The 16739-nt window shown below is 36.8% G+C and overlaps 1 protein-coding gene across 2 annotated transcripts in view; it reads right to left on the bottom strand.

Moving 5' to 3' along the window:
- The window catches only part of necab2 (N-terminal EF-hand calcium binding protein 2), a 102198-nt gene that overhangs the window by 3739 nt on the left and 81720 nt on the right, over positions 1-16739 (bottom strand). For both annotated transcript variants that reach the window (XM_008411664.3, XM_008411662.3), the window contains 3 exons: positions 6585-6697; positions 2954-3031; positions 1094-1185 (listed from right to left, as the gene is read on the bottom strand). In XM_008411664.3, coding sequence (XP_008409886.1) covers positions 1094-1185; positions 2954-3031; positions 6585-6697 — 283 coding nt within the window. The remainder of the gene's footprint in view (positions 1-1093; positions 1186-2953; positions 3032-6584; positions 6698-16739) is intronic.

Genomic DNA, 16739 nt, shown 5'->3' with positions numbered 1-16739 from the left:
TGTCGCTGCACTTGCAGTTCAAAGATGCATCTAAAACTGGGCCTGAAGCAGCAAAACAAACTGATATCATTATTCCTCCACTACCATGTTTGACTGTGTGTATGATTAGTTTTTTAAAATGCTGCTTAGTTTTATGCCAGGTCTAAAGGACTGTTGTTCCTATTGGTCAGCAGTTGCGTTAGCTTTAGAAGTCGCTCATGGAAATCAATGGTGCTTCAGTTTTTTTTATTAATATTGTAAAATCATGAACACTGACATTAACCGAGGCAAGTAAATTCAGAGGTGCTTCGGGTGCTGTATAACGATGTGGTGCAAGTAAATATGTGGTTTGAACAGTGATTTCCTGGCTATACAGGCCTGGTGTTAGCTGATTAAACATTAAATGATAGTTAGTTAATGCTTTAAGAAGCAGGAAAATATTTTCCCAGAGGGCCAGGTTGGATTCTATAGATGGCCTTAAAATCTTTTTTGTAATTTACTCTAGTTATATGTATTTGCCTGGTATAAAAATATATTTTTATCTAAAACATTTAGTATGGTCAATAGAAGCAAAAACAAAGCTGTTGGAGAACAAATACTTTTTCATGGTATTATAAAATGGAGAATTTACAAGCCAAGTTATGAAAAATGGAAAGCTCGAGAAGTCAAAGACCACTTTAAACACTAAAATAGTTTGTTTGGAGGGACAACAAAAATAAACGTCATACTTAAGACATCTGCTCAGAATGAAACCACAAAAGATGACAAACGATCTCATCTGGTCAAACGACAGCAGCTGTGTGGTGGCAGTGATTTATTTTCAGAAGACGTCTTGATTTGTTAAGCTGCTCTGCTGGCAAAGTTAGTTGAAAGTCAGCTTCTCATCAGCGTTGCTTGAAGACCGCTCTGTCTCATGTTAAGGCGAGGCTGCGCGGCTCTGCATCAAGTCAAACACTTTCACTTACTTCATCATTAAAATGATGGATGTTTTACTCTTAAACATTAACAAGTGGCATTTTGGGGATGACAGACTGAGCTAAAATGAAAGGCCTATGCCTCTGAGTGAAGGTCAAGATCATAAAGTTAATTTTCCATTAATGGCCATTTTACTAACCTGGCACTGCTACGGAGGAGACGGCCTCGGGCTGGCACAGTGTGTCCACCTTCACATGCTGAAAGGCTTTGTTGGGAGCCGATTGAAGGTGCCTGAAGCCGGAGGAAAAGGTGAGAGTGCATACACACAGCCACTCAAAAGGATGCATGGCTTCAGATTGCTTAGCCTTTTACTGTAAGACCTGAAATATTAATAGCGGCGAGATGCTGTGAGCAGCGGAGCAGAAATTCAGATCAGCAGCTTCTCCTCGTGCCCACCATCACTAAATCACAATGATCTGATGCAGCTGAGGAATGCTAATTAAATGTGGGAGGGGGAGGATTTATCCAGCAGGCTCGGGACATTAATGGAAGAAAAGTGAGTGCTTTCTTTATTTGCTGGTCACCGATCAATAAGGAAAACAGTGCTGCAGGAAGAAATGACTTGCATGGCTCAAGCATCCATTCAGATAAGCCAGCATGCCGACTCAAAAGTTCTTGATATGAATGTCTTCACTCACTGATGACCCGATTCTGTAGCAGTGGACTCTCATTTACAGATGCTTGGTTTTGCCTGATGCATCGGATGAAATTCCAAAAGCTTCCAAAAACATGATAAAATAGTTGCAATTGGCCACGTACTCTGCTCACTTTTAATTTCTCCAAAATGTTCTGAGGTGTGATCAGCTTGATGGCTTTCTGCTGTGGGTAGGTAAGATACGACTTGGGCATATTTTGTCACAGTGAGATTAGAAGATTCAGTGTATTGGATTTTATATGATACACCAACACAAACACAATTAGGAAAGAAGGAAAACGTTTTGTCTTTACAAATAAAACATATGGTTGTCTATTTTATTCCACTTCCTGTGTCGATACTTTCTAGAACCGCATTTTACATCCTTCTGACCTCTCTTCCATAAAGGCCAGATTTTCTGAGTGCCTGTCCAGTTAGATGTTTCGTCAAAAGACTCCTCCACCTGAGTTTTGGATCTCTGCAGCTTCTCCAGAGTCACTATGGACTAATGTTCTTCCTGCCTCGACTATCACTTTGATAGCTATGGAGTGAGTTCAATATTCACAGGTTTTTCTACCAAACGTAGCTCTAAGTCATTGTTGATTTTTTTTTTGTAAAACCACATCTAAAATATTCAAATTTTAGAAGCTTTGGAAGCTGAAATACCAAAGCAAAGCACAACTTGACATGCTATATGCATTTGCACATCAACCAATCCAGGAGTGAACTTCATTTTCCATGTTCTTCATTGACTAAACCTAGAATAGCAGAGATATGAGACGTGGGCTTATGCAGCAGTGCTAAGCTGGTTTCCACTATTTCTATAATTGTGCATTAAGGCATATTTGGGCTTTGACTTATAAAAATAGGCAGTTATAAGTGTTTTTAGAGGGGTCCTCATATTTGTGGATTCTATTTGCGGGTGGTTGTGGTTCCAATCCCACAAATTTCAGGGGTCCACTGCATCATTTTCAGATTGTGAATTGAAAAGTGGGCCTAAACTGGAGATGTTTTAATTGCTTAATCTCTGAGCTATCTCTGTTCCTCTGTGACCCTGATGCAGTTTGAGTACCGCCGTAATGCTCTACAGCAATTAATTAATACTCACATTATAACAGGACACAATTTGCTAATTAGGTAACTCCTGATTACAATTTGTTACCCTTGGTTTTATTTAATTTATCATTAGATTTCAATCCATCAACTTTTTAAAACACTTTTTCCTCTCACAGCTTTGTGCTACTTAGTGGTTTAAATAAAACTTTGCAAAATGTGGAAAAAAATGCAAAACGGCACAAATACCTCATTTTTAAAATCCTAATCTGGAATGAAACATTTATTTTAATCCTAATTTTTCTCACTCACCTCTTCCACTCTTCCTCTCCATCCCAGAACTCATAGACGACGAAGGACAAGCCATCTGGCAGACGAACCGCAGTCACACTAAGGGGAAGCAAGAATGAGTTGAAGAAATTAACGTTCATATTTTTTCCTATTTCTACAGGAAGACAGTGATATTGGAAGAGAAAAGCATCAATAGGAAAAAAGTGTAGCAGAAAAGATGAGTTAGACAGTAAAGCATAGAAGAAAACATGATTGTTAAGAAAAAGATGCAAGTACAATGAAACAAGACATCAGATAAAATGAATAATTAAGGGAAAATTACGAAGTTAAGATGTGGAGAACAGTGTGAGTAAATGGCTGATATTATTGGACTTTACACAAGCATTTCAGTGTTTATTTCACCATAATAAACTACATGCTACATTATTGCTTCCAGAGGAGCACAAATGTGTAAAAGCAGGAATCCAACAAGGTTATAGTCAATATGGAATCTATTTCCAGCGCTTCCCATAGTGCCAGTTTATCTGTCAAGTGGTGCATTTAGGCGCTGGAAGGGAAAATAAGACCACCGGTTCATGAGAATAATTAAAATCCGTTTTGTTCTGCCCAAAAAAAAACAAAAAACAGTCACTGTGAATGCTATAAGCATTCCCACTCGAGTTTCTCCACTTCCCCCCCATACACTTTTCACATATTAACTACTTCTGCATACTTTGTGCTGTTTCAACCATTCAACTTTTACAATATTCTGCTCATTCAGTACATTATGATTGTCATTTGGTATTGACATCATTTACAGTTTATGAAATATTCAGCTTCTTGCGAATATTAGAGCCCCATTGAAATGAATGGAACATTACATTTTTTGGGGAAAATTCTGATAAAAACTCTGCACTTTACACTAAGCCATCTACTTTCATGGAATTTCAGCTAGAAACATCATTCAAATTTTAAAATGTAGTCATATCGTGCAAGTGATTCTGTTTATTTCAGGTTTTTCATTTCTTTAACAGATTTTATGAAATGTCTTTTCAGGTTTTTCCTTGCACTATGCTAAGTTTTCAGAAAAAAAACAAAAAACACTGGCCCACTAGCTCTTAGGTTTCCCAATCTCAGCCTTCCAGATAAAAAAAACAATTCTGAGGTTTGTTTGTCAGAACACATTCTGTACATTCTGAAAATCTTTAAGCAGGTATTAACACACATTGCTGTACCCTGTTTTTTTTAACTACTCTGTTATTTCCTAATCTTAAATGTCATGTTTTCATTAACTGAAAGGGCAAAATCCCATTTATCAGAAATAAAAGCTTGCACACCCAAGTCTGTGTGCACTTAATGTGTATAATGTTTCACTTTAGGAATTGAGTTACTAATATGAACTTTTCAAGAAACTAATTTACTAAATATGAATATTGATCAATGAACAATACTAATAACCATGTAAAAGGTTACTCAGGAAGTAATGTACAAAGTAATGTGTAAAGTTTCTTGCAACTTCCTGTAATAACTGATTTTTAAATATGAAAATGTAACCTGATCTGTTGCCAGAAAATTACATTTAAAGTCTATATTATCTTAAAATTATCACAGTAATCAAACAGTCTTTTTTCATGTTTATTACTATACCGGTTCAACATCGGTAGAGATATGCTGAAAAAACTAGTAAGAGTAATATTTAATCCCATTTAGGTAGCGTGTGCATGCAGTTCTTCTCTGAGACTGTAGAGGGCGATAAGTGAACTGCAACCTGGTCTCATAAGGATAAGTTGTGCATTTTAAGCTCCGCTTGAGGGTTTAATAAAGTGTTGTTCATGTAATCACACATGCACATTAAAAGATAATGAGTTGGGAAAGCAAAGAGAAAACAATCTTTTATATAACACTTCATAAAATATAAAAAAGTAGGATAGAAAAACATATTTACAAGTAATAACGTTCCTCCACTAAGAAATCCTCTTAGCAAATCCTCCACCTATACCTGCTGAAACAAAAAAGGCCGACTGCAGATTGAGATTTGTTGTTTAGTGCTTGTCAGTGTTAATATATTGACACCTGACATGCAGTCAATCCCTTGAGTTTCTGCAGGAATGAACAGTGTTTTTTTTTCCAACTCAGAAAGGACTTTTTTTTCTGTTAGAACAGAGCACAAACCTGAAAGCATCAAACGATACAGAAAAACCCTTCACTTACTCCTCCACATTTAGAGCTAAAGCAACCCTATGTAATACTAACTTAAGTACCCAATTATGAGATGAATATCTATATGAACAAGGATTATTCAGGAAACTCCTCACACACTGAGCAACATTTATACAGTGTTTTTCTCTAAGTGTAAAACTTTAATGTATTCCTAATTTTAAACTTCACAGAACTGAGAGAGATCCAGAAGTTTACATGGACTAAAACAACACAACTTTTCTCCTGAAGTTAATTCAGACCAAATTTCACTTTCTTTAGGTCAGTTCTAAATGCCAAAAATAATTTTCATTAACTAAATGCCATAATAATAAATATGCTAGAGATAGATTTCTTTTATAAAAGAAGGAAATCCTGTTTAGTTTGTCACTGTTGCAAAAAAAAAAAAAAAAAAATTCTAACAATAATAAAAAAATTATTTAATCATAACTTTAATCGGTACAGCAATTACAACACAGTTTACTCCATTAGTTTCATCTTTTCAACTCAAACACTTTTTTGTTTTCTTTTCATTACACTTATGCAGCCTCCTGAAGTTCCAACTTTATCCTTGTAGAGGCTCCTATGTGTGGCACAATCTTTTACTTGGTATTTTTTAAAATTATATTATTTTAGGATCTTCCTTATTATTAAAAAATTATTTAAAAAACAGATCTAGTTGTGTGTGCCCTTGAGCCAGTTAGGCACTTGCCTTGTGGAGAAAACCTTTTCTTCAGATTTAAATTAAAACGCACAATCCATCTTAAAACCAACCTATCACTTTCTTCTTCTGTACAGTACAAGAAACTGTATTTTAAAGAGGGACGGTGGGAGCATAATACATTTTCGAGAATGAATCAGGCTTTTCCCCGTTCATTTAACCTTTTGGTGTTCTATGTAGCCCATCAAGATTTGTACCTTTCCCTCTGTTCCTCCTGCTGAGACTTTACCTTTTACTTCAGTAAATGGTGGGCGAATAGGTAATATAAAAAGTTGTGCAGCAGAACCAGAACCTTTACGTTTTGCCAAGGGCAAAAACCAAACAAGACTCTGGACAGTACATGGAGAATATTAAGTCTGGGATTTGGGGAAATCTCTCTGGATATTAGTGTTTCACAGTAGCTGGGTCTGAGTGGGAGATGCAGGAGGTTTCCAATAGTTACAGCGTCTCTATATGAGACCATATAAAAGCCGTTTCATTATTTGCATTGAATGTTATTCTTTCCTTGATATAAAGCGATGAAAGCACACCTAATATTTGGTGTACATGCAGGAACACAAACTACTTCTAACAAAGGAACAACCAGACACCAGAGGAGGAAAGTGGAGGAAACGTGTGAGGCGTCGATAAGTAAAGTGAGAAATATTGTGAGGTTTTGACTCCTAAAATGGAGCACATTAATAATTTAAATGGGGTTACAGTTGTGCTCTGTGCAGCTCAGCAGTTGCACAAATGTAGAGCATTAATGAGACTTACTGAAAGCAGTCTCTCTGAGCAGAGACGTTCTTCAGGTATTGCTTCAGAGCCTCGCAGAACTCGCCGAGCTTCTTCTGGGACACCACCATCTCCTGGCGAATCAGCAGCAAAGACTGCAAGACACGGCAAACAAGGAAGTCAGTTCATGCTAAACAATAAACCTTCATCACAAAGCAGGCATCCTTACTCTATCATCTTCAATACTCAATGTTTTCCTTGCTTTTCTTGTCTTGTAGGGTTTTTTTTGCATTGTCGTTAGAGTGATTTAACCGAAACTACGTGGTCAAGCATGTGTCAGAACGAGCCATAGTATTGGAAAAGGTTTATCGAAGGAAAAAAATAAAACTTTATCCGAAATGTTTTTTGTCCGAAATCCGTAAATATTAAATGGCACACATTTCATCCCTTCTTCTGAGCATCAATTCATGAATAAGGTTATGAGAAATGGTGACATGACTGTTGTTCCTTGGAGGTCTCACAAAGACAACAGAAGTTTCTGTTAAAAGGCATTTCTGTAGAAGCTACAACTTAATCATTCACGTGTGCTTATGTCTGTGAAAAAGGAAACAGTATATTAATGGGTCGCAACTGGGACTTTGAGCGGTCAACAACAAAGTACCAGATTAATATGCAATTCTTTCAAATTGACGATAAATCCTGGAAGCTGGTTTATAATTCGTGTGCTTTAAATCTCCAAGCAAAAACAAAAATCTCTTTATCGGTAATTGATTACAATAATCACTTCCTGCCTTTATGGGCTATTGTTCTATTGCATCGCTCCAGATAAATTAAAAATGAATCCTCTCCAACCCAGATAACTCCAGCAGAGTCTCACTGAAGCACTAAAACACCGCTGCACACGCATCCCCCCCCCACCACCCCACACTCACACACACACACACACAAACAAAGGTTTACGTGCACAACGGTCACACTCACAGAGAGGTGGGTCATTATTTTACCGTGTATTATTTATAACCATAAGACAACCTTTTAGCACCAGCTATCATTTTGAACCTGAGGTGACAATACAGACACACATTTGATAGAGGTAGCAGCAGGTAATGCTGTATGAGGAAGCAGTAATCTGCATTTAAATTTCAGCTGCTTCAGGTCAATGAAATCTTCTTCCAGCAAGGGTTGATCAGAACCCAGATGAAACACTTGGAATCTGATCAATAGGGAACATCCCTAGTAGATGAATAATATATAAACTCATTCTTGGCCTGGAGCTGCAACCCAGTCTTGATTTCGAACACTTCGTTAATAAGATGCTCTTGGTTGCACACATGGAAAAACGGTGACTATCCAGGCCTGTACAGCCAGAGAAAAAAGACAGTCATCGCCCAGTGCACCAACCTTCACCTATAATTTAGACCTTTGATAGTTTTATTTAATGACATAGTTTCTATTTGCATAAATAAAAGTGGATGCTATAATTGGCATGTGTAAAACTATATTAAGGTAATGTATTTGCTTAAGCACAAAATTTAAAGCTCACATATAAGTTAGTATCATCTGAATACATTTAAATGTAACCTATTGGAAAATATTGAGGACTGTTGACAAATTGTCTAAATGTGAAAATAATCCATTACATTTTATGGGATTGCAGAAAAATAAAAAAACGGGTAAATAAATGTGGGATTGGTGAAATTTCATAGAACAGAAGGGATGTACAATATCAGGACATGTGTAATCGCAGTACTATTGCTGAAAATTGTGACGACTATATCGTTTATGATTTAAACAAAATTCCCTGTTACTTTTCTTTCTTTAGAATTACACAGTGTCATCATCAATCCCCAGGACCTTTACTATCTCAGCCATGACCATTTTAAACCACATGCATGCAAAAAGGGTTATAAAGTTCATTCAGCTGGTGAAAAGTGTATTTTCAACAAGAGGAGTGTAAAGGCATGACACTCACAAAATATTGCATCCAAGAATTTCATACTAAGTGCAATATTGGACACACCGATACTGAAAATAGTGATTTGTTAGATTGTGCAGTTCTGCATCAAAGACACCATTTAATGGTCATTTTGAAAACAATAAAAGTTTAAACAAAGAAATTAAAATTTCATGTAATTTACAAAGCATTAATTTCTAATTCACCATAAAATGTTTAACTTGAACTCCTCTCTGAGCCTAACTCTGTATAACTTACACCAACCTTTAGTCTTTTACCGGTTGGTTTATCCTCTCCACTGCATCTCTTCCAAAGAGGAAAAAAAAAACCTGTTTTATTTTGGAAGCTGAACCCATGGGGCAGCCATTCAGTTTTTAATCTCTCTAATTATTTCTGGAGTGTTATTGCAGTTATTGGGATAGTAAAACATCACATTAGGCAACTGCTATATGCATGCATGCTCTGAGAATCCAACACAAGTTCATGCACCTGTGTGCTGGTGATCATCAAACACTTTGCTTTACCAGCATGTAATGACTGTTTATCTCTTGACTTGCTTTTTATCACCTGCCGTTAACTTAAATTGCTGTCATGAAGCAGTGCTAGTGCTGCAACATTGAGCTGCATGAATGAACACGAGGCCCTCGCATGGTAAAGGCAGCCGTTGTGCGTGCACGTAATTTATGAGGCAATGATTCCATGGACTTGTAAGCATGAAGTACCCATAACAGCGATAAAACAGAGGAGAATTATAGCCCAACTACCGCAGACAATACCTGAAGACACAAACAAACAGAGGAAAACACACAAGGACGTCCCACCAACTCAATTAGAAACGCTGCAACGCCCGGCAGTCTCTGTTAATCTAATCACTACCACTCCATTAACCATGCTGCCACCCTAAACCACATCACTGCGATCACACTGGCTCCCCACGGACTCTGCTGGCTCTGCAGAGGTGGTAAATCTAGAGACTTCCTCTCTTTAGCTTGGTTTCCTGAGCCTGGTGAACAGCCAGCATCATAGTGTGAATCATACATCTGCACCAATAAAGGGACACATAAAAATATCTTCATATGTATTTTGTCTCTAAATTCATAAATTTGCATTAGAAATGACAAAAGAAGATGACAATACTTGCATATTACCTATGATTAACAATAACTTATCAGGAATGGCTCACATTTGTAGTGGACCATTATTTACTTCAGAATTGTAGTGCACTTTTTGCAGTATTATTTAGGACCAACTTTTTTAGCTTTACATCATGTTACATTAATAATAACTCAATAAAAACACACCTAAAGGGTTGCCTTGATTTTTTAATGCATATTTGAGAAATCCTTTAAACTCTCATGGCAGCCATTCAGCTGTGCAAAATGCCAGGGTGGACTGGGAGTCGCCAAAGAACAGCAGGCTCCACTTGCCTCAATGTAGGTCAGAGGTCATGCCTCCGCCATAAGAAAGAGACTGGACAAAAATAGCCTGCAAGGCAAAGCTCCGAGGCAAAACCCACAACTGAGCAAAAGAACTTAAAGGCTCATCTCCATTTTTCCAGAACAAGAATGTTTTCCCAAGAATTTTGGGAAAATATTCTGTGGATGGGTAAGATAAAAGTTGAACTCTTTGGAAGTTGTGTCTCATTACATCTGATGTAAAAGTAACGCCACATTTCAGGAAGAGATCATCATGCCAACAGCAAAACATGGTGGCGGCAGTGTGATGGTCTGGAGCTGTTTTGCTGCTTCAGGATCTGGAAGACTTAAATGGAACTGTGAATTTTGCTGTGCGCCAAAAACTCCCGGAAGAGAACATCTGGCTGAAACAAAATTGAGTTCTGCAGTAGGACAATGATCCATGATTAACATGGATAACAGATGTTATTCTGCCACAAAGAATTCAAACAATTTGCTTCTTTTATTTACTAAATAGGAATTTAAAATGAGGTAATATAGAGAAACCAACTGTAGCATTGGTTAGTAAATCCTGTACTTTTCAGTCATTCTGCAAGCACAAATAAATGTTTCTTAATTTATTATCCTTTAAATGAAAATGTCAACTGGGGCCTTCCAGTTTGGTTCCCAAACATGTGCGGTAAAAGTCATTACCTTCAAAGGTTAAATTAATTTTCTAGTGAATTGGTTTAGTACTATCTTAATTAAGAGAGTAATTTCATGTTTGCTTAGTCTGTGTGTGAGGCTGCTTTTTAAAGGTGCAGTTGCATCAAACAGGCTTTGGTTTGACACAGAAAGCAGACTTGGTCATTTTGTCATTTTCAGAGTAAATTTTTTAAACTTTCGAAATTTTACATCAGTACTAACTGTAAATTGATTATAAAGGTAGATGAATCCTTGCACAAAAATATATATTTTAAATTCACATTTCAGCCAACAAAGGTTCCCCTACTAGTGACTCATGCTGAGGTTTTGTGAAATATAGTGAATGGAAGCAGAAGGAATTAATTTTTCTGTGAAAGATCAGTCTGTGCTTTATTTAAGAGGATTAAGCTGTAGTATTAATATGTAGGTATTGAAACAATTTTCTAAGCACATTTTGGTTCATTAAAGTAAAAAAAATGGCACAAATGATGAATTGATTCATATTTTCATCTGTTTACTATACTTTTTTGTCAAATCTCTTTAATTTGACCTCAAGCTATGTTTTACTGAAAGAAATCTCAACAGGGATGTCAGTTTTAAAATAATTTTGTTATTTTATAAATCACTGAACGGTTTAGCGGCAAAATACATTAAAAACCTGTTTTTATGATGTGGAGCACTTTGAACTGCCTTGTTGCTGAAATGTGCTAGAAAAAGTAACTTCTCAAAACGTATACTGTGTTGTCAACCAATACAGAATGGTTAAAAAAAATCACACAATCAAAAGTGTTATTTCTCAGAAATGGACATTTTTCTCCAGTCAAAAATTTAAAGTACTCCACAATAAATGTGACTAGTTCTTATGTAGAATCAATAAGTCCGGATGTGCAGCTTTGGTGTGATGAAACCATCTAAAACAAAAAAACTGTGACAATTATTGACACAGCAGACCATTCATCAACTAATTGACTTGTTCAATTATTCACACATTCATGATTAATTAAAAGCAACACCGCACAAAGGCCTTTCCAGCTCTCTCTGTTTACAATAAATTACAAACTGGATTTCTGCATTAAAAGGCAAAACATGCTCATCAGAAGGCATAGGTAATCGTCTATTTTTAAAATAATCTGTAGAATTTACAGAATAAACACAAAAAGCATTTAAAGAGTCGTGGGTGCAAACTGTGTTTCCAGCTTTTAAAAATGCTAAAAATAAAGCAGATGAAAGAAGACTAGTCAGCACCTTCATGAACTTCAAGTTGGGAAATTCAGTTACAGTGGAAAAGAGTCAGAGGAGACCGACAAAGCACGAAGACTGTCTCTTACCTAAGGGGATGCTAATAAGTCATGTTGCCACCGGTGTAAAGCTTGCTCAACACTGGCTATGAGTGGGTGAGAGTGCATATGGCATGCACAGTGAGGTGAAGACAAAAAGGGGCAGCAAAAAGCCAATTCTGTTCAATACAAACATCAAGGACAAATTCTGCAAGACAGACAAGGACATTGAGAAGACAAAAAACTGAATTCTAACGAGACCAAAACGGGTCACCATCAGTCAGAGTCTAGTTTAAAAGTTTCACTGGAGGAGGAGTATCAGCACTGAAAATGTTGATACTTCATTTTCAGTCTTTCAAATCTTTCAAATGTATTGTGCCAATTATTCTTCAGTATATCATGCTAACATGGAAGAAAATCCTTTTATATCCAGAAAACAACTTTTTTGTCACCAGCATACTATGAAAATGTGCATCATCTCTTAACACAAAATGAATTGTTTATAAAACATAAGCTCCTTTGAAATACTGTTTATCTGCTTAGCCAAGAAATTTAGTTGGTAAATTTTGCAAAAGTAAAAATCGGATATTTACTTCATCATGACACTTATCAGAAAACGCTCTAATTTCTTAGCAACAGATTAACAACAAATATTGTTATTAAAAAAAACATAGGAATTCTTCTGCTCTTTTAAAATACGCTACTAATCACACTACAACAAGAATTGTGCAATTGGTGAATTTTTCAGAAAAGGGATTTATTTTTGTCATTAGTGGTGAATATATTATATAAGACATTCAAAACAAAAGTTAAAATCTGATTTATACTTCATGGCAGTTTGAAACCAGAAAAAAATGCTCATCTCTTAAAATCAAATAAATTATTGTTTATAAAACATAAGCTCCTTTGAAATACTGCTTATCTGCTTAGACACATGAAATTTACAGTTGGTAAATTTTGCAAAAGTAAAAATCAGATGTTTACTTTGTGGCACTTGGTTACCAGAAAAACACGTTAATCTATTAGCAACAGATGAACAACAAATATTGTTATTTGTTGTTTATCTGTGAATAAACAACAAATCTGTGAATTTGGCAGAAAAGTGAAAAAAAAGAAAACTTTTCTCATTGGTGGTAAATATAAAACAGACATTTGACACAAAAGTAAAAACTTGATTCATAGTTTGTGGCAGTTTGTTGACAGAAAAAAATGCTCATTTATTAATACCAATTTAATAACAAGTAATACTAGAACATTTCTGAAGAAATTTAAACTGGACCTGCCAAAGTGTTCCCTTTGATTTGACCCAAATTAGGGGTTCTGATGCTAAACATGAGCAACAATGCTAAGTTTAGGAGCATCAAGTTTCATGAGTCATACGGTTCTTCCTTTGCTCTTCTGACATCTTGTCTGTATTGAGTGTTCTGCCATCTCTGTAGTTCAAACCTTCAGCCATTATTGTAGTTCTAAAATTCCTCCATCATTAGCCAGCAGCTCTGCTCTCTGCTCACTCAAGGATCTTTGAGCCCCTGAAGAATTTTTAGCTCATTTAAATGCTCTTCTATGCATTGCTACGACAGGCCCCAATAATGTTTTCTATTTTTTTTGTGACATGTTTTATGTCTAAGTTCTTGCAAATAACTGACCCTAATCAGTTTTCTAAGTAATCTTAAAAATGTAATTTTAAGTCAAAGTTTTCATTACATTAATTATTATTTAATTGGGACAAAAAGAAGACAAACAAAATTATGTCTTCAGTAAAAACAAAGAAGCCTTAGAGTCAAAAAGTTGTGTTTGTTTTTCCCATGGATGTATTTAAGCCTCTTGAAGTTGTCATGCAGTAAAATATGCAAACTTATCATCAACAATCAGGGACACAGTCTATGTTTCAATGTTTATGTGTGTGTTCATGTATTTATGTGTTTAGAAAGCCGTAATGTGGAACATTACCCCTCTGAGGGCGGAAATTAGAGCACTGGAAGGAAGTACGTTACCATGGGAACTGGGAAATACCCGCTACTCATATCCAGGTCTTTCTCTCAGCCTCATCACTCAGTACTCATCTCCCTGCCCCCCTTCAATGTTTGGCTTTTTTTTTTCTTCCTGCAGCCTTGAAGCTTCTGAATTTTCCTGCTCTTGTGTTACGACATCTCAAGGATCTGCAACTTTCTCGTCTCTGCTTCTGTCCCTTGGTTTTTTTCACCCACTCATTCTCTCTTCTTTTGTCCCTTGTCGTTTCAACTTGTTATTCTTCCCCCAGCCCACTCCCCCTCCTCTGCTGTCTCTTCATTTTTTCCTCTGGGCTGAAGAATCCCTCATTTATTTAAATGAGGAGTAATTTGCAACTCTCCTTGTGTTTAAGTAATGGATGGACCACTGCAGTAAAGCTCACACTGACCTGCTGACTGCAGAAGGAGCAAATAAAGAATAAGCGACTAACGATAAGTGACAGAAGTCCATATGAAGGAGTGGCTGACCTGTAACGAGATAGCGTTACAAAGGTTGAAATGAACAAATATGTGATTTACAGATAATTTAAACTCCTACACTTTCATATTAGTTGATGGAATATTTTTTTAATTGGTTAGATACCAAAATGCATGGATACGCCAAGAACGTCCCAGCATCCTCGTAACTGGCTTGCCACCCTATCAAAGGATATGAAAGGAAATGGTTTGATCATTTAAAAACAACTACATGAACCCAGAATTGCAAATATCATCTGATAGGACAAAGCTGGTTGCTAAAACCCAGGTTAGAATCCTGCCCTGATCATAGCTGGGCAGGCGACTGCATGGACGAGATGAGAAATAAATCTGAACAGCAAAGACGTTTGCGTGGAACCTTCTCCCACTCCTGGGTTAATTTATTAATTTTTGCTGACTTTTTATACCATGGCCTTCTGCTGCTTTTACCAAACTCTAACCGTTATCCTTGGAGGCTGTGAAATGTGACACAGGTTGGCTCTGTGTTTAACTCTGGCCATGTTAATCACTCATAATTAAATATGCATCATAAAGTGGGTTCTTGATGCGGGGAAAAGAGATGCAGAGTGGCTTTAACTGGAAAACAGCACAGCCTTTCAGACAGCTAAGTAGTCCGTCTGATAAAAGCCTGCAACAAAATAGTCAATGAAGCCAGTTTAATAGAGAAAGGTAGGCAATAAAGGCTGCGTCAGAATATATGGAGGTGAAAGATGGAACGGACCAGCCATGTACACACACTCATACACACACCAGCAGATACAGTGAGCGAGCTGTCAGGTTTGCGGGCTGAGTGGACTAAATTGTATTGCAGCAGAGCCAAAAGGAGGGAAGAGGGAAAAGAGGTGGGAAGAGGGGATTTACGGTGAGATGCAGTGTGGGCTGTGATTGATTAATGCATGTGGGGGCCGTTATTGAATTTACAGAGAAAATCTCCAGTGCCAAGACTCCAAACAGCCACCAGGGAATAGGGGCTATTTAGAGAACAAGTGCCATCTTTAATACATCAAGGCTGCAGACAGTAAGAAGATCAAGATCTCATAAAACTCTGTAACCCATAGTTGTCTGCCATTACTAAAGGTACAAAGACCCCTGATGCACATTTAATATGTTCAAAAGTTCATTTCTGATTAAAAAGAAATTATTAAAAAATTCAAGGATGTTCCTTAGTTGGATTAGTTGTGGAATATCTTCCATTTCCTGTTTTTTTCCCCTTTATAAATGCTATTCAATAGATGAAATTATCTCATTTACTGGTACAATTAATCAGTAATAAGAACCCTCATCCTCGTATTTTCAGATTTTACCCATGAAGACATAATAAAAACGATCTCGTCTTTACAAAGTTTGAAATCATTCAAGTCTGACCTCGAGAGTTTGTAAAGGCCAACAATTACATATCATCATATGTTAAAGCTGTGGGCTGAAAGAGTATTCAACGGTTGTGTGTGGGCTAAGCCAAGACAGCAGAGGAATAAGTCATGACTAAATGAAATCTATCAGGTATATTGCACAGATTATTCGAGGACAGGATGTCCCAGCAAATTCACCCAAAGGTCAGAGCGTGAAATGCACTGTGCTGAGAAATTGCCACCGATACACCTACCAAAAAAAAAAAAAAAGAAAATCAAAGGAGACTCAGTTAGCATGATAAGAGTTCACAAGACAAAAATACTGAACTATTAATGGTTGTTTTAAAGTTAAAACTATCTGCTATTCAACAAAGACAGGCAGCCCTGCACTGCTGCATTCAAAAGAAACAAGATCTCAGATAAGATCAAGGTTGGTCCTAATCAGGATCATGTTTGATGTAGCAAATCAGCACAAATACCTGATATCACTTGCCAAGCATAGAGGTTGAATGGTAAAGATGCAGGCTAGTTTTTCAATCGTGAGACTTGAGAAATGTCCAGTCAATGAATCAACCAAGAACTCCTGCACATACCAAAGTATTTTTGAGAAACGCACCACTGAGCTGTAAAAATACCAGATTCTCTTTATCTAAAGCTTTAGAGTCAAAACTCTGCTTCAGGAATCAAATCGGTAAGTTGTCCACAAGTTGAGGGTCTTTTAAGTTCAGTTTTGCAGTATAAATATAACTGAACCACCATGCGCTGCTTCATGAGAATGGAGAAGTGGAACCTGATGTTAAGATGCTATGAGTAAAATGATTTGAAAGCAGAAATGAGTGCGACGCGCCCTCTTCACACAAATGTAGTTACCATTGATGCGCTCTTACGGAGAGCAGCTTAAATCAACTGCATCACTGGAGCTCATCTCCAGGCATTAGAAAGCTGCGTGCAACACTTTCAAGACCTTTTAATTCTGTACTGAAATTAAGATTAGTGAAAACCGTAGACGGACCGTATTAGAGAGGAAATGTA

Source organism: Poecilia reticulata, chromosome 6, assembly GCF_904066995.2.
Source record: "Poecilia reticulata chromosome 6, P_reticulata-male-v2, whole genome shotgun sequence".
Lineage (NCBI taxonomy): Eukaryota > Metazoa > Chordata > Actinopteri > Cyprinodontiformes > Poeciliidae > Poecilia > Poecilia reticulata.
This window is presented reverse-complemented; position numbering and strand designations above follow the sequence as displayed.